Source organism: Euleptes europaea, chromosome 2, assembly GCF_029931775.1.
Source record: "Euleptes europaea isolate rEulEur1 chromosome 2, rEulEur1.hap1, whole genome shotgun sequence".
In the NCBI taxonomy this organism is placed as follows: Eukaryota; Metazoa; Chordata; class Lepidosauria; order Squamata; family Sphaerodactylidae; genus Euleptes; species Euleptes europaea.
In genome coordinates this window covers 121,776,978-121,803,839 of record NC_079313.1, presented here as the reverse complement: position 1 = coordinate 121,803,839, position 26,862 = coordinate 121,776,978, and the positions used below count along the sequence as shown (strand labels likewise).

The window sequence follows — 26,862 nt, the reverse complement described above, 5'->3', positions numbered from 1 at the left end:
AGTTGAAACAATATATACAGCATCCTTTCCTCTCAAATAAGTGGTACTAGTTTTCCTTTCCTTTCTCTCTTAGAAGCTCCTTGATTCATAAACCTTGAATAGCATAATTCTAATTCTATTGCTTAAGGGTTATAAGGACTGAGCTAAATTTTGCCACTGCCAATGTAACCTTAGGATGGCTTTCACTTAATAAATAGGGAATTAACTCTGACACAAGGGTACTGGTCTGATCTGTTAGAAGAGAAATAATATAACTTGATCTTAGATCCTCATAAAAACGACATTCCAGGAGCACGTGTGCGAGAGAATCAGTAGAACCGGAAGACCACAGGCAGGTCTTTTCCGAATATGGTAGGTTCATGTATCTACCTTGCATAACCATAGAAGGGTTAGCATTTAGTCTAGCAAGAAAAAAACCTCTTAAGAAATGAGGAGTTGTCAAGAAATAGGTATAAGCAAGCAGGCAACGTGGGGGAGGAATTCCAAAGAACTGAGACCAGCAAACGCAAAGAGCACAAAACGACATGCTAACATAATCAATCTCTTTAATACGCATTTTGCTTTCAGAGAAAGCCTCTGGTTTCCCAAGATCTCTTATCATATCCCGTGATATGCCAATGACAATTGCTCATCAAAAACGTTTTGCCATGAGGATCTATACAAGTCATGTTTTAAAAAAATCTTTATATCCTTCAGCGCTAATAAAACAGCCTAAATTGTAACTTAAAGGCAAGCAACCATGTCCTTGCTTAAAGAGACATTTGGCCAAATTCGGGTCGAAGGACAACACCAGCAACACACCGAGGGGCATTTAACAACCTCTGTAAAAACTGAAGCAGAGGACATTAACAGCAGTTATCCAAATATCAACACCAAAAAGAATTATTGGAATGGTTTTTACATTAAAAGCTTGAATAGCTCCAGGGATATATTTTCTACCTTTGGTATAAAAATAATTAACAGTTGCCCCAACACCAGGTTTGATTTTATTAGACACAGCCTTTTGATGGACATTCCAGCTCAGATGATAAGAAAAGAGAATACTAAGATAAACTCCTTAACCTGATCAACATCAATGCCATCTAGTAACCAACGGGCAGTTTTCTCTTTTTCTAAAGATCATAATCTTTAATTTATGGTGATTTATTGGAAGACCTTCCCTAAAACACCACTCAGAAAATATTTGTAATGATCTTTGCAATCCAACTCTTGTATGAGACGAGAGAACTTCATTGTCAGCATAAAGCAAGATTGGAATGCTATCTAGCTTTCTAGCTTTGGTGAGTGACAAACCTCTTGAAAATTTGCTGCTAAATCATTCAAATATAAATTAAACAATAAAGGAGCCAGGGAGCAACCTTGTCTAACCCCACAGACCAAATCATCTCATGGAGTGGGTTTCTGATATTTCTGAATCAAACCTGTAGTGTGCTTTTAGTTATCTTAAAATTATATAGGAATTCCAAAAATCAGGCCGCATATAGGTAGAATACAATATATTATGTCTTATTTAAATGCTGTTTTGCTTTTATAAAGGGGAGACATCCATTTCTGAATCACAGATATTGCCTGGAGAAATTATGTCTTCATGCAAAAATGTCTGCAAACCAAAGGTGCTAGTTCTAACATTGAAATTTTCAGTTAATTCATTAACATGCCGTGGTTTCTAAAAGATATTTCTTTTGAGTGCCCATTAGTGCACAAATATGGAAATCAACCTATTGTATCCAGATTTGGAGCGTATGTTTCCAATAAGAGACCCAGTCTCATTAAAGACCATTAGTTTTGAATGAACTGTATGAAGGTATTGTACTGTCACTATTTACAAATGCTTCTGTTCATTGTTCTTTTGTGTTAGTAAGGAAGGGTCTTTTTAAAAAGGTATAGCAGTGTTGACCCAGTATGATTTTTTTCCCCAGCTGACTTTCTTGGCTACACAGCTGGATTTCTTAAGGATTCCTGAATCCAAAACGGACGAAGGCTGTCCTCACATGTTTGTTTACTGATGAGGTTTCTGAGTCTTCAGAAGCCATAATGGCTGCTGCCTACTCACCAGGACTACTGTGTCCTTTCCATGCTAAGTGGACCAGGGAAGTCTCTCCCCAGCTGTTTTTCACTCTGAAGTCAGCTGTTCCTGCTCCCACTTGGGAAAGGGGAAGAGCTTGGAATGCCACAGAAAGAACAAGGAAGGAATATGGCCCAGGAGCAACTTCCTTATTCCTCTTTTGCATGCAAAAAGAGTAGTCCAAAGTCAGTGAGCAGGCGTGGCTCTCCCCTTGATCAGAGCACAGAGCAAGGTGAGAGCTCACAGGTGTTCTCCAGCTGCTGCCTCCCACGCTGAGAGCCAGTGTGGTGTAGTGGTTAAGAGCGGTGGAGTCTGATCTGGAGAACTGGGTTTGATTCCCCGCTCCATGTGAGCGGCGGACGCTAATCGGGTGAACTGGATTTGTTTCCCCACTCCTACACCTGAAGCCTACTGGGTGACCTTGGGCTACTCACAGCTCTCTTAGAGCTCTCTCAGCCCCACCTACCTCACAGGGTGTCTGTTGTGGGGAGGGGAAGGGAAGGTGATTGTAAGCCAGTTTGATTCTTCCTTAAGTGGTAGAGAAAGTCGGCATATAAAAACCAACTCTTCTTCTTCATCATCCTTTCAGAATTGACCGCCGTTACAGACTCTCTGAGAGGCTTCTGTACCTATAACGTCTCCCTAAAAGACTAACATGTGGCGGGGTCAGCCCTGGGTAGTATTTGGGCGGGAGACCTCCAAGGAATACCAGGGTTGCTGCACAGAGGCAGGCAATGGCAAACCACCTCTGGACATCTCTTGCCTTGAAAACCTACTGGGTCGCCACAAGCGGTGACTTGACGGCACTTTACACACACACGAACCAAATCGTAGGATGGTACAACGTCACACTTCCTTCTTGAAGTCGAATCAGTATAACTGATGATTGGGTCAGCGTGTAAAACACTAACAGTGCATTCCTGAGCGGTGCAACCCGCATAGGTATCTCGGCGGGGGGTGGGGGAAAGGGCGTTCCCGAGTTGTAATGGCTCAGGAGGCTGCCATGGTGCCATGACATCCTGGGAACGCCTCCTGGGATGCCACTGCGGCCTTTGCCAGTGTCCGGACGTTGGCAGAAGGCTCCGGCGTCCGGTCCTGGCTCTGCCATGGCAGCGATTGGCGTCTGGGCCCTTGCGCCGGCGCAGGCCTTCAACAGCCTCCTGAGGCCTTTCGTCCTGGCCACCGGCACGGCTCAGGAAAGAGCTGTAAGCCTTTTCTCACAAGGTGATTTTATAGCGTAGACTAAAAGAGTACTGCAAGAAGTCTCTTAAGCTCTGAAGTTTTAGGCTGTGAGATTCCAGGGACAAATAGGAGAGGGATGCCTGGCCAAATCGTTGCCCTGCTCTGGAAGCGCCGTCTGTTCTTTGAAGCTGGGATGTTCTGGAATAGAAGTCATCCGTTACATTTTAGAATGAACGTCACCCCTTTAAAATAACTCTTGCAACTCTCAATAGAGAAAATGCAAAAATAAAACCATATCTGAACCCGCTTTCTTTGCAATATTCCTTAGTTAAAGTATCTGAAAGTCATAGCGTTCACTAATGCATACATTTTGCTTTATGTCATTGTATCTGAATCTGGAAAATCTTTTCTCACACACGCGCACACACACACAAAACATACAGTTAAGGAGGAAAAATTGCAACTGTATTTTAAAAAGCAAATGTTGGATGGAACTGTAGTTGAAATATCTTACTAACCCTTCTGTTCCTATCTCCCCCTCCCACCCGCTTCTCAAATAGCAATAGTAGGTTATGCCAAGAATTTCCAGAGCTTTACTGCTATACAAAAAGGGAATTGAACAAAACTCACCATGTCAGAAAAATGAAAGTCATAATACTCTTGTGTCTGTTTTGTCTGGTTTTTAGATTTAAGTACCCATTTATATAGGTAGTGCACATATACTCTGATACTTTGCACAGAGAAAGACAGCTGGTTGTCTTTCAGTTGAGTAGTTAGTTACATGCTATGTTTTCCTTCCATGCATTTGCCAAACAATGAAGATTGCAAAGAGCTCTAGCTTCTTGGTGGTGAGGTTTTTCATGGTTAAAGGTACGGGTAACAAAAAAACATGTATAATCATCCTAGCATACAGCTATAAATGAAAGAAATGTCGTCCCCCCCCCCCACTAGCATAGATTTTAAGTGGTACTTTGCTTAGGTAGTTGCTTTAGCAGTATGTCTTTATAATAGGATGAACATAAATTCCATTTGGATAAGTATTTGTGGTTACATAGGAAGCCAAGGGAATAACAAGTATTTTAAAGAAATTGTATGGAACAAGAATTATCCATTTTGCATGATAGTCTTTGATGTGTGTATGTATATGAAAACCGCTGCTGTAAAGATGAGAAGTGATTAGTTATCTGCACCCCTGAGGAAAGACAGGAAGCAGTTGTTCAGGCGGCTTTTAAGAGACATCTGCACCTTATTCTTATGCACACAGAACCTTAATGTATGTATGCAACAAATATAATACAGGAGTTCAGTGGCTAGGATTGGGGATGGCTGTCCCATTTGTTCACACTCATTACCATAGTGTGTGTGTGTGTGTGTGTGTAGAGTAGTGTACCTTTGAGTTTACCTGTTTACAACCATGGTAGCTTGCTGGCTAGCACCTCTGTGTTAGTGACAACGTCTGGAGAAAGTTCGGCCTGCTAAGATTGTCGTGTTCTTCACGTGATCCCAAGTCAGATGACGCAACATGTGGAAAGTTTGTGCAAGCATTGAGCTTAACTCTTAAACTGGGATTGCAGACCCAGTCACCACCCCTCCCCAAGTTCTTAACACAGTGATAATGTATTCTCATGAATTGGGAGTAGGCCTGCCTTTCAAAGCCTGTTACACAGTGAAAATAAGGCCTCTGTGCTTGACTTCTAGCAGAGGCAGAAGCAGTGAGTCTCTTCTGTTCTCGGAACTGTGTGGATCCCCGCTCACCTATTCTAGGCATATTCTTTACTCTCCTGCATTTTAAAATCCTGGCACGCTGTAATTTTAGGTGCTAGGAATAGCTGAAGACCTGAACCTTGGCCAAAGTACTCTGGTAAAAAGGAGCAGCTAGACCTCATGGGATAGGAAGCTGATAGGAAGAAAGTAGATTCCTTTGAAATGCGGTGTTGGAGGAGAGTGTTACAGATACTGTGGACTGGTTTTTTTTTTTTTTTTTTGGCAATCAGTGGGTTATAGATCAAGCCAGAACTGACCCTAGAAGCTAAAATGACTAAACTGAGGCTATGATATTTTCTTCACATTATGAGAAGACAAGAGTCACTGGAAAAGGCAATCATGCTAGGAAAAGTTGAAGGCAGCAGCAAAAGACGAAGACCCAACATGAGATGGATTGATTCTCTAAAGGAAGCCACAGCCCTCCGTTTGCAACACCTGAGCAAGGCTGTTGAAGATAGGATGTTGATTCATAGGTTCGCCATGAGTCAGAAGCAACTTGCAGCACTTAACACACACACACGCACACACACACCTCATGGGTAGTACTTGCTTTCTCTTCAGGGTCATAAAGGTGCCAATCAAAGTTCTTGAGATCATCTGCTGCCCTTGAGGATGCTATGCAACTTTGTCTAGGAAGATACCGAACAAAATTAGGAAGGGGAATGTCCATTAAAACAAAGTTCTGGGAAACACAAACATTACTAGAGGTAGAACAAGGAATGACTGGGATAAGCCCACCAAAAGAGTTCACAGGGGCTAGTGGAACAGATCCCCTTCCCCAATAGCATGCCCTTTGTCCCCAGATTCCATTAACTATAGCCTTGCAAGCAAAATGCTCTGCAGTGCAGGGAAGAGGCAGCATCAATGAGGGGGAGATCAAGAATGCCTCCTTTTCCAGGCTCTGAAGCAATGTGTGCTTTATTTCTCCTTGTTGGTGCATGCATACACACACCCCACCTCAATCCTGGGGTGCATTTTGCTTGTAAGACTGTCCCAATCCTTGGATGGGAATCTCGGAAAAATGGCAAGTGGCTCGACGAAAGCAAGGGAGGGCAGGAGGGGAAAAAACAACGATGCTTGCGCTTTACAGTGGGTCCATTCCACTGACTGGAAAGTTGAGTGATTTGCTATCAGCTCTTCTGATAACAGAGGAAGTAAAACTGGGTTATGTGCATTACCTAAATTATAACTAGCTGGGCATTGCCCAGGAAACAACGACCTTGGGTTCATTGCTTTTGGAGGGATTTAATAAGCCACCTGCCTGGATACGTAGCACGATGGGTTAGATTGAAAAGCATGCATAAACCCATTCCAGTAGAAGACACCATTTCCTGTTTGTGGGACCAACAGGGCATAATCTACAGATTGACCAGACAATTTGGAGTTGTCCCACTTCTTTTTCTGCTTCTAAAGTCTGTTGGCTGATGTGGTTCCTTGATCTATATGCTGTGTTTCTGCAGGAGTGCAGAAAAGTACAAAGTGTGGTTGTGGCACAAAATTCGGTTTCCTGAAATACAGCAGGTTTTGTTTGTTTTAAAGATTCTTGTCTCTCCTTACCTTGTATTCAAGGTGGTACATGTCATAGTGCAAGATACAATTTTGTAAAATCAACAATTTGGCAACAAAGAGTTTTGCGTCCTTATGATTTGAAAGTATTCGGCCAATGCCTGGTGAAACTCCAGATGTCCAAGTAAGGCTTTTAGTGGCTGGAGACAGAGCATCCTTGTCCTGGCTGTCACTAATAAAAACCAGGATGAATTATGCAAAACAAGTTTCCACGATCAACACTAGGGATTGAAGGTTTAAGCATTTTTGAATGTTGTGTTGATCATTTTAAAATGGAGGCCGGGTCTATTTTATTGTTGCTGCCACAGACTTGAACCCGGCTGCTGCTCTGGAACTGCGCCTCTCCTTCCTCAGGTTCTTCAGCAAAGGACTGTGCTACAGGTCTTTGCTGCAGGTATTACTGCATAGTTTTGGATTGTCCTGGACTTTATTCCTGGCAGCTAAAGGCCAGGACCCATGTGTCCCTCTTCTCAGCCAGAAGGGACAAAGTGGCCCAGGTTGATGCTATACCTGGCAACAGCAGGATGCCGAGAGAAGTGCTTCAGCATCTGGCCAGAGGAGAATTCAGAGGCCTTGTAAGATTTGGCTGCCCTCAGTCCTGGCAGGTGTGACCTGAGTCCAAGTGAGCATTGAGGTGACAGTACTGGAGGGGAAGGCTTACGGGGGACCACAACCGGCAGCATCTCACCTTGCCTCAGCTGCGACCACTGCCCCTGGCTTGAGCTTGGCGGCTGCCAAAGCAAGAGAACTGGGTGGCCGAGGGAGGCAGAAAATAGTGGTGGGGCGTGGAAGTGAGTGGCATGGCTCACTGAGCAGCCTAGCCTGTCTCACATCTCATGGGATGGAGGGTGGGGCACGTTTCAGGGAAGGGAAGGAACCCCCCTACACACACACAGACAGTATGGGCTGGCCGCTGCTGGGCCTCTCCTTCCCGCCAAGTAAAGCTTCTATCTATATCTATATCTATATATATCTGTATATATATATGTATATATATTATATTTTATATATATATATTATAAATTATATATATATATATAATTTTTATAATATAAAACAAAATAAACAAATGCAATAACAAAAAATAAAAATAAAATACAAAAGAGTATCAATTATAATTATACAAAGTTACAAAATTCAACAAAGCAAAAATACCCTTTTGACCCTCCACCCACCTTAAAAAGTGACCCATCACCTGACTTCCGCAGAAGTGTCCATAAACAGTTTTGAAAATTGTTAATAGTAATAATAGAAAAGTAAGTAAACTTGTTTCTATAACTCACTAACTAAAATAGAAAAATCCATTTTTGCCAGTTTATCCCAATATGAGACGGCCTTTGCCCAAGTTTTTTTTTAATTCTCCCATATCATTTCCATGTAGGAATTCTGTTAATTTGGCCATCCTCATATACATCCATAATTTCCCTCTCCAGTCACGAATTGAAGGTTTATTCGCTTCTTAAACTGTGGGTCGCGCCCCCATATGGGGTCGTGTAACTGAATGTGGGGGTTGTGATTTTTAAAAAAAATTAAAATAAACTTCTTTATGGTTTATTATCAGTAAATGCTTGATTTATACCCGGGGTCGCGTAAAATGTCTCGGGTGAAATGGGGTCGCAAATGGAAAAAAGTGGAAGAAGGCCTGCTCTAAAGCAGGGGTGTCAAACTCAATTGTAATGAGGGCCGAATATGACATAAATGACAGTTGGAGGGGTGTGTGACTGGCTCGCGGGCCAGATAAGAGTCCTCAAGGGGCCGGATCCGGCCCTCGGGCCTTACGTTTGACACCCCTGCTTTAAAGCCTGAGGGAGGAATGGCTGTAAGATGTCTGCCTTCCATATAAAAAATAATGAACTTTACAAAGAAAAATTATTCCTTATTATAAGTGGGATGGTTTGACTTTTAGCTCTTGGCCCCTCTACACTGCGGTCTTCATTTGAAACTTGTAACGCGGCTTGAAGAAGTCCCTGACCCCTTTCTCAGTAAGGCGGCTGCACAATCTTAGCCACACAAATAGAGAGTGAGCTTGCCAATGTTTAAGTGATTTTTTTGATCGTTTAAACGGGTGGTTTGTTAATTTGCATCCCTGATTGGGGTTACATCACAAAATTCATCTTTATGCAGTTTGGAATTTAGGGGGCCCGGCTGTAAAAATCTTAAAAGTGTGGAATAATGGGGGATGTGTGTGTTATGTGCGTTCAAGTCACTTCCGACTTATGCCGACCTTATGAATGAATGTTCTCCGAAATGTCCATATAATTAACCGCCTTGCTCAGGTCTTGCAAATTGAAGCTTGTGGCTTCCTTTATTGAGTCAATCCATCTCCTGTTGGGTCTTCCTCTTTTCCTACTGCCTTCAACTCTTCCTAGCATTATTGACTTTTCCAGTGAATCTTTTCTTCTCCCGATGTAACCAACGGCCTCAGTTTAGTCATTTTAGCTTCTAGGGAGAATTCAGGCTTGATTTGATCTAGAACCCACTTATTTGTCTTTTGGGGGGAAACCTATTATGTATCCGATCCATTATCTCTTTTTAAAACAGAGTAATCATTAATATTTATTTGAATTGAGCTAAATCAAATTTAATGTTCTGTTACCCATCCTCGATTTTCAACTGTGTTCATTCTGTGGTGAGATGTCACTTCCACATACCAAGTTCAGTTTTTGCTCCGAAAAGCTTCCTGTCTAGAAGTATGGGTGGAAAGTCAAGGGTAGCGGTCTGATAATTTCATTCTTCATATCTTCCCCTTCAATAATTGTAATCTGTGTAAAATAAAGCAGTGTGATGTACTAATGGGTTTGGTTTGTGTACCCCCGCGCATTCTGATTTATGAAATTCTGATCTGTTTTTTAAGTGGTTTTAAATAATCAGTATGACTTTTTGTGTATGCGTTTTGCTGAAGAACTGGAAGTTCGGAATTTAACATGTGTCCTAGCAGCTGGGAAATTTGATCCAGGATTTATAAAGGAGTTTAAAGAAACTGTACATTCAAGTGACACTGAAGTGAACTGGATTCCTATATTCTTAAAATCCCTCTCAAACCTTAGGCTGTTTAGTTTCCTTACTTCTATAATGCTTGTGTGCTTAAGCCCCTAGGAATTTATGTTGTGTGAGGTATTTGTTGGTATCAACTTAGATTTAGAATGAATTCTGCATGGTTAAACTGTATACAAATAATGTCCCACATGCATTAAGGTATACAGGACTAAAAGCAAAGAAAGGTAAATCTATGTAAGATTAGATTGAGAGCTTATAATGAGCTTGTTAACTGCTGCAAGAATATAATGTTATGTTGGAAATCCTCTGTGGTCTCCCATATTAGTGACTGGATTATGAGAGTATGGAAAATTGCTCTCATGTCTAAACTGACATTTGAATTACAAACCAAGAAGATGTAAGAGCTGATAAATTCATGGAAAAATGGGCTTTGTTTCTAATGTCAGGGAGCAGTAAGTTTAGTGATGGCTTTTCTCCTTATGTGTTCTTTTGAAACTTTGAAATACCTTTGTACTTATTAAATGTCACTCCCCTTTCTTCCCAATATTTTTTAAGGGAGAAAGGTAAAGTCAGAACATGCATCTGTAACTTAGAAATTGTATTGCGGTTTACTACTGTGGATGCTTAATGATAATTTCCGAACTGAGCTGTGGGAACTCCAGTTGGCTTTTAATTCTGGTTAATGCTGATGCTTTTGGTCCTGGAGAGAGTGGGGACATTCATTTTCCATAAGGAGGAGACAGGAGAGGTATTTGAGAGGGTGTATCCCACTCACCTGGTTAAGCAACCAGGAGTTTTGTGTCTACTCTAAAGACCTTTGTCCACCCTATGACTCTCAGGGGATAAGAAGAAGAGTTGGTTTTTATATGCCAACTTTCTCTACCACTTAAGGAAGAATCAAACCAGCTTACAATCACCTTCCCTTCCCTCCCCACAACAGACACCCTGTGAAGTGGGTGGGGCTGAGAAGGCTCTAAGAGAGCTGTGGCTAGCCCAATGTCACCCAGCTGGCTTCATGTGTAGGAGTGGGGAAACCAACCCGGTTCACCAGAGTAGCATCCACTGCTCATGTAGAGGAGTGGGGAATCAAACCCAGTTCTCTAGATTAGAGTCCACTGCTCCAAACTACCGCTCTTAACCACTACACCACGCTGGCCAATAGTGAACTTCTGCCAAAAGCCAGGTTTTGACAAAAACCACATAAGGTAGCCCAAGCTGAACAGTGGTGGTGTGCCTTGAGTCATCTAGTATAATTTGTGACCAAGAGTTTGTACCTTGGTCCCATTGCGCCATGTTAGCCACTGGCCACACTAACCCTCAGCTAAGTTCCTGCATTAAGTGATCCATGTGACCATTGCCAGTAGGTAGTAGTGATCAGTTAGAATGCTGGACAGCCATCCGTTTCCAAACTATGCCAATAGCCATGTTAACCTGAAACCTGTTGTCTATCACTTATAGCCCTGAGGAGCCCTAGAAGCGGAGGACCTTTCTCAATATGTTTTGTACTGCCCTCTCTGTAGGGAGCCCAGATCTAAGTTTCTTACTACAGTCTTAGCCAGCCTTGTCTCCAGGTCCAGCATCAATTATTTTCAGCCTAGCCGATACAGATGTGCGTATCACTTGTATGGTTTCACGTTATGGTTTCACATAATGTTCACATTAGCTAACAAAATTCAAGCAAAAGTTGTGCTGGGGACCTAATTTTCTAACAGAGCGGTTCCTCAGTGGAACAGGCTTCCTCGGGAAGTGGTAAGCTCTCCTTCCCTGGAGGTTTTTACGAAGAGGTTAGATGGCCATCTGTCAACAATGCCTGTTCTATGACCTTAAGTAGATGATGAGAGGGAGGGCATCTTGGCCATTTTCTGGGCATGTAGTAGGGGTCAGTGAGGGTGTGGGGGGGAGGTAGTTGTGAATTTCCTGCATTGTGCAGGGGGTTGGACTAGTTGACCCTGGTGGTCCCTTCCAACTCTGTGATTCTATAAATTCGTTGCAGTCTGATTTGTGGGTTTGTCCAGGGTGTCACTTTGTTCCTTATTGATTTTTCACTTCAACTATTTTTATTGTTGTTCTCTTGTTGCTTTATGTATTTTTAATTTTACTTAAGATGGTAACAACATTTGGTCATATGCAATGAATATTATTACTACAGTTAGAATGTTGCCCTTTCCAAAAGAAGTAGAATTCTGAGGTGGAGGCAACATTCCATTTAGATAGTGGCTCAAATAATATAACTTGGCAACTACTTAAGCCATTGTATTCTACAGTGGTGGTTGTGTTGCCTGGGGTAAGAATCAAGATGAAAATGCAGTAGCTGAATGAGTGTATTGTATACAGCCGAGATACAATTTTTTTTAAAAAAAATTGCATTGCAAAATTGCATTCCACGTGTTTCAAATGATGATGTCATATTGGGCCAGTTACATTTTTTTTAAATAAAATTTTTATTTTTCCAAATCATTATACATTCCAGTTCACATAACAAAAAGTATAATTCTTTAACTTCCCCTCTCCCCTCCTCTGACCCCTTATTTAATATTGTCTATCTCTTTGTATTATTTATCTAACTCAATTATACCAAAAACATCCATATCTAATACATCCACTCTGAATTAGATCATAATATATTGTCGAAGGCTTTCACGGTCAGAGTTCATTGGTTCTTGTAGGTTATCCGGGCTGTGTAACCGTGGTCTTGGAATTTTCTTTCCTGACGTTTCGCCAGCAACTGTGGCAGGCATCTTCAGAGTAGTAACACTGAAGGACAGTGTCTCTCAGTGTCAAGGGTGTAGGAAGAGTAATATATAGTCAGAAAGGGGTTGGGTTTGAGCTGAGTATTGTCCTGCAAAAGTATTGTCCTGTAAGTATCAAGATAATGTGCTAATGAGGGTATGGTATGTTAATATGGAACCATTGTATCCTGAAGTGATCTGTTAATGTGTGTAATCCAAAACTAATCTGTATGGCTATTGTTGAATGTTGTCTTTGTCTGGAGGTTTTTCAGGGCAGGAAGCCAAGCCTTATTCATTCTTAAACTCTCCTCTTTTCTGTTAAAGTTGTGCTGATGTTTATGAATTTCAATGGCTTCTCTGTGCAATCTGACAAAATAGTTGGTAGAATTGTCCAGTCTTTCAGTGTCTTGGAATAAGACCCTGTGTCCTGTTTGTGTCAGTCCATGTTCAGCCACTGCTGATTTCTCAGGTTGGCCCAGTCTGCAGTATCTTTCATGTTCTTTTATCCTTGTTTGTATGCTGCGTTTTGTGGTCCCGATGTAAACTTCTCCACAGCTGCAAGGTATACGATATACTCCTGCAGAGGTGAGGGGGTCTCTTTTGTCTTTTGCTGATCGTAGCATTTGTTGTATTTTCTTGGTGGGTTTAAACACTGTTTGTAGGTTATGTTTTTTCATAATATGTTTCTTAATATCACAATTAAGTTCATTTCTACAATAATTTGTCCATGCCTTTCATTCTTTTGCAAATTCATTGTTATCTTTTTGATTTATCAATGCCGTAAATTTTGCCATTTCTACTAATTCCATCATTTTTTCAGTCCACTCCGATTTATTTGGTATATCCGTCATTTTCCATCTCCTATCGTATACCATTCTGGCGGCAGTAGTGGCATACATCAAAAAAGGTCTCTGGGTCACTATGGTGTCTGGTATTATGCTCAACAGCATCATTTGTGGTGTTTTAGGGATATTTTGTTGTAATATCAGCCTTAATATTGGGCCAGTTACATTGACTGGTTCTTGAGAATCACACAAGTATTTTTTCAGGCTGGAAGAGAAGCAGAAAGCTAACCTGGATAGCATTAAAGCAAGAAGGCCGGGTTTGTGCTTGTGGGAGACCACAGATTGGTGTGGTCCAGTGTAGCGTGGTGGCTAAGAGTGAGCTAAATAAAGATCAGGATGTCTCCAGGGTGGCACTTCCATGAACTTGCCGGTATCGCCATCCTTAGCAGTGTTACATCCTTGAAGTTAATGGTTTTAGAAGGGTATAACTCTGCTTAGGATGGTCTCGTGTCCTTTGGCAAACTACTCTCTCACAGTCTCTGCTCCTCTCCCCAACCTAGAAATGTAAAAACTAGCGGGAGATCTCCTGCTATTACAACTGATCTCCAGCCGATAGAGATCAGTTCCCCTGGAGACAATGGCCGCTTTGGCAATTGAACCCTTATGACATTGAAGTCCCTATCCTCTTCGGGCTCCGCCCCAAAAACCTCCTGCTGGTGGCGAAGAGGGACCTGGCAACCCTAGTAAAAACTGACCTCCTTGGAGGAAGGATATAAAGATTACACTCCATAAGAGTCTTATAAATGTTCTTGTTACGTCTCGCATTTAATTTTTTTATGCTTTTCCATTTCTGCCTGGGAAAAAACCGTGCACCAGTTCTGTACAGGTTGACCATTCCGATGGGTCAATGCAAGTAACACGGTCTTTGATGTTGTTGTTTGTCACATATATTCTTGCGTTTTAAAAACGTGTTCATGAGCTCCGTTGTCCACAGCAGCTCATGCGCTCGTGTATTAGGGCTATCCCAGGCATTACCGTTGGCGTCTCTTATCTGATAGGCTTGATGCTAGTGTGCTGTTAAGTAACCAAAAGTGTAGAAACTCCCATTTTCAGAGCCTGCTGGCGTTGAGCTAAGCAACAGAGCTTTAAAATGGCTGCCAGATCGGCACTGCCCACAGCAGACATTACACATTATCATGAATAAGTGCCTATTAAGTGTGAGTAAAGCCATGTCAAGAAACTTGAGCGTGGGGAGATCTTGCATAAGACAGCCCAAATTGTGGTTGTGTAAATAAGATCACAGTACCTTCTCAAAGGAGTAGATTTTTTTTTTGTCAGCTTATTCTCCCAGCCAATATCCAAATGTAGGTTTCTACAAGTGGAAGGTATCTAATAATAAACTAGTAAGATTCCACTCAGTGAGGCACTTTCTTGCCTTTGAATATAAAAAAATAATCTGCGTTTTACCGTAATTCCCCAAGGCAGTTTCCTTGCAGAAGTTAGTAACTTCCTTTGATAGTTGCATCATTTAAGCAATGCTGTGAAATTTTAAATTCAGACTTGTGCTGTACAACCTAAAACACAGGAATATCTTGTTAGGAACATTTTTAAAAAAGAAATGTCTGAACAAATGCACCCCTCTAGCAATTCTAGAAATCTAAATGGTAAGATTTAGAGGGAAGGAAAATACATGAGATTTTGGAAGAATTTAAAGGAAAGTTTGCCTGATAATCTTATCTTAACCTAAGGTGACTCCTGTTAAACTTAAAACTTTATCTGAAAGCCTATGAAATATTTCATTCGGAGATTTAAGTGTTTAATGAAATCTGTTTTGGCTTCCTTAGCTAATGGAAGGTTGTGTTTTTTTCCCCTGCTCAGGTGGTGAATTTCTTGGTGCTGCTAAGCTATTTCTCTGCTTTCTTGGCCTCAAGAAGAAGATCCGAAGTGTTACATATGGAGATGTAGGTGGACTGGTTTTGCAGAAGGCAAATTAAAAACAAGAAAACGAAACCTAGAATAATAGTGTATGTTATCCTATACCTCTACTAGGAGAACTAATGAATGCTTTTATGAGTAGTTTGTCTTGCACACCAATAGCTGCATCTAGAGAGGAGAGGCGATGTTTAATTGCGTCTGAAGTAGGTGGCTGGACTTGGACATTTGCAAGCAAACAGTTGGGAGCTTACTGAAGTGACCTTCTTTCCAACACAAGACCTCAGAAATTCGCATTTAACACCGAGACAGGAAATATGCCGACTCAGCCTCTCTTAGCATATATGGATGGGCCAGATGGTATAGCCTGTACTGTTGGTTCACGCATGGAGAACAACGATGCCACGATGCCAATCAAAGGGACCAACACAATCTCGTACAAGAACTTGCAAGAGAAGTTCTTGATGCAGGGCGAAGGGTGCCTGCCTTTGGATTGCATGTTTTGCGACCAGACCTTCAAGCACCCGGAGGATCTGGGCAAGCACGTCTTAACCCAGCACAGGCCGACGCTTTGCGAGCCGGCGGTCCTGCGCGTCGAAGCGGAATACCTCAGCCATCTCGACAGAGGACAAGTGAAAACAGACTCGTTGTCGCTGGACGTTGACCAGAAAGATGACCAGGGCTTCAGCTGCGAGGTCTGCGGGCAGACGTTTGAGGAGGTCTTCGATGTCGAGGCCCACATGAGGAAGCATAAGGACTCCTTCACTTACTGGTGCAGCGTGTGCGGAAGGAGATTTAAAGAGCCTTGGTTCCTCAAAAATCACATGAGGACGCACACCGGGAAGCCTGGTTCTCGAAGCAAGACTGCGCAAGGTTCTGAGAGCCCCGTAACGATAAACGAGGTTGTACAAGACCAAGCGTCTGAAAGCATTACATCGCCTTATAAAATCTGCATGGTTTGTGGCTTCCTATTTCCAAACAAGGAGACTTTAATTGAGCACAGTAAAGTACATACCAAAGATTCCTCAGCCAATGGTGATGGCTGTCAGGCGGATGGAGGAGGCAAAGGAAGTAGCTCGCCCAGAGAAGAGTTCCTGCAGTTCTTAAACTTAAAACCACGTTTGCCTTCCAGCAATAGCAAAATGGAAAAACCTGTGAAATGGATCCCAGAACTGGATCCGTTCAGTACGTATCAGGCCTGGCAACTGGCCACCAAAGGTAAAATTGCTATTGGCCACGGTCAAATAAAAGAACTGGGACAAGAAGGAAGTACAGACAACGACGACTCGTCTTCTGATAAAGAAGAGCTTGGGGAAATCTGTCGTGCAAGCAAAGCAAACCAGTCTGAAAGTACAGGGAAGACCAAGGTGAGCAAAAGCGGAAGTTACGCAGGGCTTGGGAACGCGCTACAAGACAAATTCAAATATCCTGGCGGCGAAGTGCCTTCTATAGACATAGATCCTAAACTGTCCCAGAACAAAGACAAGCCCACACATTGTGTGCAGTGTGGCAAAGCCTTTAGAACGTACCACCAGCTAGTCCTCCACTCCAGAGTACACAAGAGAGACCGAAGGAATGACCCAGAAGCCGGCTCTGCCGAAGCGAAGCAACCGAGGTCATGTCTCATGGATGTGGTTCCACTGGATGAGAACGGAGTAGTCGAGCGAGCGGAGGGAGGCTCTGAAGACGGCTCCGAGGATGGACTAACAGAGGCTTTAGGTAAGCACTACTAAGATCTGTGGGTTTGTTCAGATGTATAATATGCTAAGACTACTGGGTTGGATCCAGCCAGCTTTTTGTTTGCTCAATCTCAGCCCGTTACCCTCCTTAATAGTCTCTGTCCCATGTAGTTTTTGTTCGGGCAGGTCCCATAAATCTGTAGACAGAGTTTTGGACAGTCAAAGGTGGAGAATCTTTCCTCCCTTTTTCACCAGTGGAAAAACTAGTCTGAAACCACAGCTTAACTGTGGCTTCACTAGATGTACGAACATGGGCGTTCTAACTTCTTCCTGGCAAAATGCCTTCCCCTGCTGGCAGTGCTGGCCGGGATGGCAGCCGGTTGCCTTGTGGAGGGCGGGAGAGTGAAGCTGAGGAAACCAGCATTTGTTGAAGCCAACCAGGATTTGAATAGCCATTTTCAAGCCGGATCCCAGCCTCACAAACTTAACTGTAGATAAAATAAACCGTGGTTCCACGTTACATCCAAACTGTGTTTGCGTGTGTGTGATAAAGGAGAGAAGTATCACACTTGCATCCTTGTTCCTGTGCCTAATTTCAACATCTCCTTTTAGAAGACATGGCATAACGTAAGGGAAGGTCGGTTGCGTAGTCTCCAATACAGACACAATGTACAGCATGTTCAGGGACACATTGCATGTTGCTTTTTCCAGCAACCTGCTGTTTAGGCTGGTGCAGTGGAGCAAGAGGCATCCCGCTGATGTTAATTGCTTTGCAACCAAATAATTTCTCTCTCAACTGAGGGCAGTTCTGTGAAATCTGTCATAAGCCATGATATAAGCATCAGGTGTATCTGAAATTATAAACACAGAAAGTTGCTGCCTTGGCTATGACTATCTTCTACTGTATTAATGGTTTTGAATATGATAAATTTTAAGAAGGCCACATTTCTGCATTTAAAAAAACCATCCAGTCTGTGTGTCTTCTTTCCCATGTTATTTTGGCTGATCACCGTCATAACTCCTGATAAACAGATTGGGGAGTGAATTTCCTCTGAAGTGCAGCTGGGGAGTGAATTTCCTCAAGTGCAGCTGGTAACAACCTAAAATGCCCTGGCTGAGCAAAATGCTGTGCTTGCTACCCTCTAGCGGCAAATCTTGGACTTTACAGTTCTTTGTTCCCTCTAGTTTTTGGCTGAATTGAACAGCGGCAGCTGGCACCCATTGTGGCTAGTAGGGTAGAGAGGTCCTATTCTACCCATACGCAAAAGAAATGAAAAGTGAATGCAAAGTGCATTCACATTGTGGTTTTATACACAGAAAACCATATCCTGCAAATATATGCACTTATTGCACTGAACTAACCCTTAGCAAACTAATATAAATTGCTACACTGGCTGGGTGAGCAGAACAAGACCAGACGCTAGGAGAAGTGCCCAACTCTGCAGAATCACAAAAAAAGAATTATTGATCATCTGCCTTTCATGCTGAGACTCAAGGCAGATTCCATAATTATGAAACAATGCAATAAGGGCCCATAGAGTACACATAGGGTTGCCAGGTCTTCTTCGCCACCGGCAGGAGGTTTTTGGGGTGGAGCCTGAGGAGGGGAGGGACTTCAATGCCATAGAGTCCAATTGGCAAAGCGGCCATTTTCTCCAGGTGAACTGATCTCTATCGGCTGGAGATCAGTTGTAATAGCAGGAGATCTCCAGCTAGTATCTGGAGGTTGGCAACCCTAAGTACACACAATGGCATAGAACTGGACTGCACAATTAAAGAACAATGAAATAAACTGTATAGTGTATCCAGTAAACAGCGAAGTGTGAATGGGGAGGGAAAAGAGAGCTGCCTAAACTTTTCACAGACGGATAAAAATGACTAGCCTGTTAGCCTTTATTAGAAGGTACCCTCTTGCACAGTTCTGTCTTGCCGTTTCTCTGTTTTCTTTATATGAAAGCCCAGAGGTGTGGGAGGCTTATTGACTTCATCAGACAAGCCATTTGACCAGGAGGGAGCCACAACACAGAGATCTCAGGGGCAGGCAGCTGTTGCTGTTACCCACGGGCAAGGTGGTGCTTTCAGGCGGCCTTGCTTGGATGAGCAAAGCTGTCTCACGGGAGTTTAGAGAGGCAGTCCTGGAGATCGGTGGGTCCTCAGCCACGGAACGGCAGTGTAGTAGTGAATGATTGACACCTTGAATTGAATCCAGAAGCTAAATCAGTAATCAATGCAGCAACTGCAGATGGTCTTCCAGAGCACATTGTCTTCCAGAGCACTCCTGCCAGAGCACATTATGACAGTCTAGCATCGAGTTTACCGTGGTATGCATCATCGTGGCCAGACCAGCTGGGGCCCAAGGTTGGGAGCTGTCTTCTGGAGGAAGATGAAAGAGAGCATTTTTCACCACTGCTCTTTAGCAGTAATGCTGGGTCCAGTATAACCTCCAGTCTTTTAACTGGGTCAGCAAGGGTCAGGTTGGGAAATGCCTGGCGATTTTGGGGAGGGCAGGGAGCTCAGTAGGGATGTGATGCCACGGGGTCCACCTTCCACGACAGCCATTTTCTCCAGGGGAACTTGTCAGTATAGCCTGGAGATCAGTCAGAATTCTGGGAGATCGCCAGCCACCACCTGGAGGTTGGCAACCCTAATCGTGTAGGTGTGAGTGAAACATGCACGGATCTTGCATTCATGGCTGTGCAACATAATGTATGTTTTTTTTAACCCATTTAAAGATAAAAATGGCGATAGCCTGGAAAGAGCAAAAGTTAAAAACCTTGGGGCCTCCAGAGAATGCAGCTACTGTGGGAAGTATTTCCGCTCAAACTATTACCTCAACATTCATCTCAGAACTCACACAGGTAAGGAAAACCAAACCAAATTCCACTGTGATAACAAGTTTGCTTGGTGACGGTGCAGGTTCAGGAAATAGTAGGTTGCATGTTGAGGAAATGTGGTGGTCCTCTCTCAGTAGCTGTGGCATTTGGATAGGTAAGGTGGCTAATGACTAGGCTGTTGCTAACCTCGAGTGCTCTGAATTGTAACAAAGCTCTTTGAAAACATGAAATGACCTTAGAAATTAAGTGATGAATGATATAAAGTTAAAGGAGATCTTGAACCTCTTCCTAAGCTTCTGGCATGCAGGACTAGTCTGTTCTAGCACCCGTTTAGTGTTTGAAAATCGTCCCTTGCAACTCTATGTTTCTATGACATCAAGTGTCATCTACTCTAACCACCTGCACAACGCAGGAATTTCACAACTCCCCACATACTCCCAGTGACCTCTGCTCTATGCCCAGAGGAAGGCAAAAACAAAAAACCCCTCCAGGATCCCTGGCCAATCTGGCCTGGAGGAAAATTCCTTCCTGACCCCAAAGTGGCAATCGGCATTACCCTGGGCATGTGAGAAAGGGCCACGAGAGCTGAGCACTGGCTCATCCCTTCCTGCCCTTCCTCTCATTATCTACCTAAGTTCACAGAATCTGCCTTGGTGTCAGATGGCCATCTAGCCTCTGCTTTAAACCCTCCAAAGAAGGAGAGCCCACCACCTCCCGAGGAAGCCTGTTCACTGAGGAACTGCTCTGACTGTCAGGAAGTTCTTCCTGATGTTTAGCTGGAAACTCTTTTGATTTAATTTCAACCCATTGGTTCTGGTCTGACCTTTTGGGGCAACAGAAAACAACTCCTCACCATCCTCTATGTGACAGCCCTTCAAATGCTTGAAGATGGCTATGATATCGCTCAGCCATCTCTCCAGGCTAAATATACATACCCAAATCCTTCAGCCTTTCCTCGAATGACTTTGTCTCCAGACCCCGCACCATCTTCATTGCCTTCCTCTGGACACATTCCATAAATGAGGGAGGCTGTTGCATGTTAAATTTGATACCAGAGTTCAGGAGCTCAAATATGTTTAACTTATGGAAGGAGGGAGCAGTTAATCTGCTTGGGAAGGGGCTGTGGCTCAGTGGTAGAGCATCTATGTGGCATGCAGAAGGTCCCAGGTTCAATCCCCGGCATCTCCAGTTAAAGGGAATAGGCATGTAGGTGATATGAAAGACCTCTGCCTTGAGACCCTGGAGAATCGCTGCCAGTCTGAGTAGACAATACTGACTTTGATGGACCAAGGGTCTGATTCAGTATAAGGCAGCTTCATGTGTGCATTCATGTGTGCTTTGCCACGTTCTGTGTCTTATGAAGGCTTGAAGGTGTTGGACGCATTCAAAGCCTGTTTATGAGTATGGAGAAACCCCTTGGTGTGTGTCGTCTTATTTTGCTATATGGCTTAGGACATATCTCAGGGCAATGATGAAGCCTTCTCATAACAGGCCTTGAGGTGTACCAGATAACAGGGAGGCTCTGGGCTGGGAGTGAATGGAGGAGAGCTGAGAGAGTAGGATTTCAAAATGTTTAGTATTCCTGCAAAAGGGGAAATGAAAGTTCTGACTCTTGGTTCACATCTCTTTCAGGTGAAAAACCATACAAATGTGAATTTTGTGAGTATGCAGCAGCCCAGAAAACATCTTTGCGGTATCACTTGGAGAGACATCACAAGGACAAAAATGCAGAAGCTGCGGCCGATGCAAAAAACGACCATAAAGATTTGTCACCTACTCAGGAGATAGGCTTCCTACCAATCACCAGTGGTTCTCCAGAAACCAAAAATCTGAAAAGGCTCCTTGAAGATGCCAAAGATACTAAAGGAAGCCCCCCTGCTAAGCAGCAGAAAGAGACCCTCTCCTCCTTCCAGAGCACAACGAACAGTGTAACTCAGGACCCAAACAACGGTGCTGGTTGCAGTGGCTTAAAAGAGGGCGTGCCAGTTCCCTGCCTTGAAAAACTTAAATCTGAAGAGAGAGCAATGGAACCTCAGGCAAGTAATCACGTTGCTGATAGGGCTGAGAAAAGGAGCTCTGTGTTGCCAGACAGCATGGTTTATGCTGGAGCTCCAAAAGGTAGAACAAGTATGGATCTTGTGAGAGATTCCGCGGAAGACCCGAAATGCAAGCTTATAGCTCAAGAGAAGCCTTTAAATTTATCCACCGGATCGTCCCAAGACACTTCAGTCATCTCTCTCTGTCGAGGATCTTTAGCAACCAGCACCTGCCCCTTTTGTACTTACCGGACGTTATATCCAGAGGTCCTGATAATGCATCAGCGGTTGATGCATAAATATAACCCTGAAACTGCACATAAGAGCGGGGTCCGGAACAGGGCAGCCATTAAAGCTAGGCGGACCGGATGCCCGCCTTTCCTCTTGGGCAAAGATGTGCCCCCCGTGCCTCTTCACCCTGTCAAAGCCAAGGCTTCCCTGCCTGCCCAGTCGAAACCCTCACATGTGGAAAAGGTTAAACAGGGTCCTGCCATCCAGAGCAAAGCATCCCTTCTTTCAGGACTCGGCTCCAGTAACTCGGCACCGAGTAACTTGAAGTCATGCAAACCGCAGACGGTTGGTGTTTCGGTGAATAGCTTCAGACATCACGAAGTACACCATGGGTCTAGCGGTGCCGCGGTACACGATAGAGGGAGAAGGCTGGATTCTAAAGCGAGAGGCTCGAGTACTAACATCAATGGCTCTCTCGAGACGTCTGTGAATGAAGCTTCCTGGCCAAGTAGTCGCGGCGTAGAGTTTCTCAGTGCCAGACCCACGGGGAATACAAACTTGGAGTTCGATGGACCGCCCTCGAAAAGAGCGAGACCCAATCTCTTGGCTCCGGAACAGATGGACTCTGCCCTGTATCGGAGAAGAAACGATTCGGGCAGGATTCACATAGCAGGCAGATATGCCGGTCTGCTACCTCAGGAATGTGCACACACCAAACCCGCACCCTCTTTCCTGCCTGCCAAGCAAGGGCTTGTGAGCACTGAAGTAGATGCTATAAACCCTGTGACTATTCTAAAGCCATATGAAACGTACGGTCCTGGCCCCTATTACAGTTCCTGCGGATCAAGCAGCAGCCAACTTCCTAGCTCTTCGAAAGAAGGTATGCTCTCTATGGCTTTCATAATTCTGTAGGGAAACATTCTATGAAACAACAGTGTCTTTGGTTTTTACAAACGAAATGGTATTGAGTTAAGCACTGGTTACCGGAGACACAATTGATACTCCTCATGCCTTTTGCTTTTCTCCTAGCCTTTTGCTTAATCCTCAATAGATTTTCAGGTGCCCCAGAAAGAGACCCAGGGCTTCTCTGTCCCTTACTAAATCCTGTACTAGGCCTATTTCATGAATCTGGATATGTTGAAGCTCACTGTTGGATCCACCCCATTATCTTTTGTGCGTGTTAAGTGCCGTCAAGTCGCTGCCCACCCATGGCGACCCTATGAATCAATGTCCTCCAAAACATCCTATCTTTAACAGCCTTTCTCAAGTATTGCAAACTGAGAACCGTGGCTTCCTTTATTGAGTCAATCCATCTCTTGTTGGGTCTTCCTCTTTTCCTGCTGCCTTCAACTTTTCCTAGCGTGATTGTCTTTTCCAGTGACTCTTGTCTTCTCATAATGTGGCCAAAGTATGATAGCCTCAGTTTCTTTTTCTTTGATCATTTCATTATCTTTTAATCTATACAATGTGCAGTGTGGAAATGGAAACAGAGGCAGAACTACTTAATTGATCCAATACAGGGGATTCTTTTTCATGCGCCTGACAAATCAAAGATAGGACACTTTGGAAGACATTGATTCATAGGGCCGCCATGAGTCGAAAGCGACTTGACGGCACTTAACACACACACACACACACAAATGTTTGTATACTGCTTTAACATTCCCAGATTCATGAAATAAAGCTAGATTCAGGATGGACAAAAGGAAAAACTTCTTTACCCAACGAGTGATTAAAATGTAGAATTCACTGCCCGAGGATGCAATGATGGCTGTAAGGATAAGTCCATCAGGGACTACTAGCCATGCTGACTAAAGGGAACTTCCACATTCAGAGGCACTAAACCTCTGAAACTCTATGAAACCTTTGGCCTCTATGCTGTGTTATTGGGCCTTCAGTGTAACTGGTTGGCCAACTGCGTGAGATAGGATGCTGGACTAGATGGACCACTGGTCTGATCCACCAGAGACGTTCAACAGTGGAAAGGCACTGTTAGATCCACCCCAATCATTTTGCTACCACTTAGACTTTTTTTACAGATAGATACTTCCATGATAATCAGTGTCATAAGAAACAATCCAGCTCCCAAATGCTAGAGTGCTCACAATTTTCAAACTGTGTTTCCAGTTAAATTCTTAGATTGCCTAACAAGAAAGAATTGGTATTCTGTCATTGACCAGTTGCATAGTACACAGTTTACTATGATGTTATCCCATTCTTTCAGAAAGCTCTTTATGGGGATCCCATTTATCTCACACCAAGGCAGTCTAGATCAGGAGTGTTGAACTCATTTGTTACGAGGGTCAGATATGACATAATTGTCACTTGGTTGGGCTGTGCCATGCTTTGCCAGCCCAGACGGGAGCAGGGGTGGCTGCCTCGGCTGACTCATGGGCCAGATAAGGGGCTGGATCCGGCCTGCGGGCTATGCGTTTGCCACCCCTGGTCTAGATGCTGGCAGGCTGCTGAATCAGATATGCATGCCTGCTCAGCCAGGCTCTGCTCATTTCCCCACCCGCTTGGCCTTTTACAATATTGCATCGTCATGGGGCCCCACATTGTCGATTGGAAATAAAAATGGTTAGGGAGTGGTCCCTCATCCTAGGCTCTGCTTTTCCGAGGGCGCAAGGAAGTAGCCAACTGCAGCTGCTTTCTAAGATCTGACCCCCGTGTCTTTCACACAGTCACTTCCATGTTTAGCTGGCCTTGAGAAGTTGTCTATGTTGTATGGGTGTGTAGTTAAGAGCTTTAGAAGGAGGGGTCTCAGGTGGGTAGCTGTGCTGGTCTGCAATAGAAGAGCAAGATTCGAGTTACCAAACACCTTAAAGACCAACAAGAGTTCCTGGTAGGGTTGCCTGCTCTGGGTTGGGAAGTGCCTGGGGGTGGAGCCCGAGGAAGGCGGGGTTTGGGGAGAGGAGGGACTTCAAAGTGGTATAATGGCATAGAGTCCACCTTCCAAAGTGGCCATTTTCTACAGGTGCAGTGATCTCTATTGCCTGGAGATAAGTTGTAATCCTAGGAGACCTCCAGCCATCACGTGGAAGTTGGCAACCCTAGTTCCAGGGTATAAGCTTTTGAGAGTCAATGCACTCCTCGTCAAGAAGGAAGGGATAGCCACGCATAGCCCTGCGGTTTACATAATATGAGGAAATCAGAGAGGCTGCATGTGGTCCTAATGGAAGTGTTTGCACAGGCTGGGACTGTGGCATTTGCACCCCTGACTTGGTTCCTACCAGAACAGGAACTCATTGGAGGAATCTCTTTGGGTTAGATCATGTGTTCCGGGTGCGATCTAGTTCCTGCTGTTCCATGGCTCCATGCTACATTCTTAGGAATGCAGAAAACCTAGGTGGGGCAGGATCGTGTAAGAACTACCATGCTAATGTTGTGACCACTTGAATCTGCCCTCCCATGTTGGTGAGGGTTTTCCTCATGCATTCCAGCCCTCCTACATTAATTCAGCATTCATATGTGCTAAACTGTGATGCAAATACCTTTGTTTGGTTTCTTTTTCGATGGCGCAAATACAGATTGCAAGGGGTGACGAAAGTACAGTTGGTCATAATATCTGCTCCTGATATTGTGTTGCCTCAGGCCAGGGCTTGGACTAGATGACTGCTTGGTGCTGTCCCGTATCTTCTAGAATAGAACTACTTTGCTTGTTTAGGTCAAGATTCATTGCTCCGTCTGAGATGAGGCCACTCTTCTTGCATTTGTCTGTATTGCATGAAAGTTCTGAGGCTGGGCATGAAATTACTAAATGGGAAATAAAAGTTGGTAACTTCATGGGGGTGTATGCAAATAGTTGCCAGCATTGTGTAGTGGTTAAGAGCAGTGGTTTGGAGCAGTGGACTCTGATCTGGAGAACCGGGTTTGATTCCCCACTCCTCCACATGAGCAGCGGAGGCTAATTGATGAACTGGATTTGTTTCCCCACTCCTACACACGAAGCCAGCTGGGTGACCTTGGGATAGTCACAGTTGTCTTAGAGCTCTCAGTCCCACCTACCTCACAGGGTGTCTGTTGTGGGGAAGGGAAGGTCATTGTAAGCCAGTTTGATTCCTCCTTAAGTGGCAGAGAAAGTCAGCATATAAAAAACAACTCTTCTTCTATGCCCTGTTTGTTCGGCCCTCCAGGACAACTGTGTGAAACAGAATGCTAGACTAGGTGGACCACAGATGTGATCCAGCAGAGCTGTGAAGAGTGTGGAGTTGTAATAGGAAAAATAAGCCTTAAACTGTAGCACCATGATTCTTTGGAAATCTTGGATTCCATGAGATCATTATTCTGTGGGGCCTGGCCTACATACTTCTTTGGGTCCGGTGTGCATTCTCATTTAAAGACATGTCCTAGTCTGAAAACGTTCACCATGTTATGCTTCTAAACTTCTGTTGATAAGATGCTTCACCACTTTGTTGTGAGTAATCTTGATGTAGATGCAAGAGGAGGCATGTTCTGGGCTTGAGCAATGGTGGGCGAAAGACCCTGAGTCAATTCCAGGAAATGGTCAGGATAAGCATTGTGATCGCTGCAAGCATTCTTCATAATGTCTTCTTTTTCCTAGGAAAAAGGCCAGTGTCGTATCAACATTTATCCAGCACCATGCTACAGAAGCGAAGTTATGAGAGTCTTTTTGGTAATGCACATTATCGACCGAATGACAAGAAAACATGATTTGGCTTGAATGAATGGTAAGCTACATCTTAAAAAAAGAAAACAAAACAAAACTTTTTTTGGGGGGGGGGAATCCAGCATCAGAAGTATGAAGACATGTCATGTTACTTGTTGATCATCTTCTAAACCTCTTTATTCTGGAAATATAAAGAGGCATTATATACTTACCAGTGGTCAAAGCTATAAAAATATTATGTAATAGTAAAATAAACAATTTCTTATCCAGCATGTTAGCAAGATGCAGCTAACTAGACTGTAACAGTGCATTACTGGTGAGGGGGCCCCACGGAGGCTGGGACGGCGCAGCTGAGAAGCCCCTTCAGAGGTTTCCCGGCTGCCATGGAGGAGGAAAAAGCCTTTTTTACAATATAAAAATCGGGAAAAAGGC

At 43.8% G+C, this 26,862-nt stretch overlaps 1 protein-coding gene across 1 annotated transcript; it reads left to right on the top strand.

Annotated features, from left to right (window-relative positions):
- The first annotated feature begins 15,124 nt into the window (after positions 1-15,124).
- Positions 15,125-26,474, top strand: ZNF217 (zinc finger protein 217). The gene is made up of 4 exons (XM_056844499.1): positions 15,125-16,739; positions 19,432-19,557; positions 21,166-22,680; positions 26,365-26,474. The coding sequence occupies exons 1-4, from the start codon at positions 15,338-15,340 to the stop codon at positions 26,472-26,474; spliced, it is 3,153 nt and encodes a 1,050-aa protein (XP_056700477.1). The 5' UTR covers positions 15,125-15,337.
- The last annotated feature ends 388 nt before the right edge of the window (positions 26,475-26,862 follow it).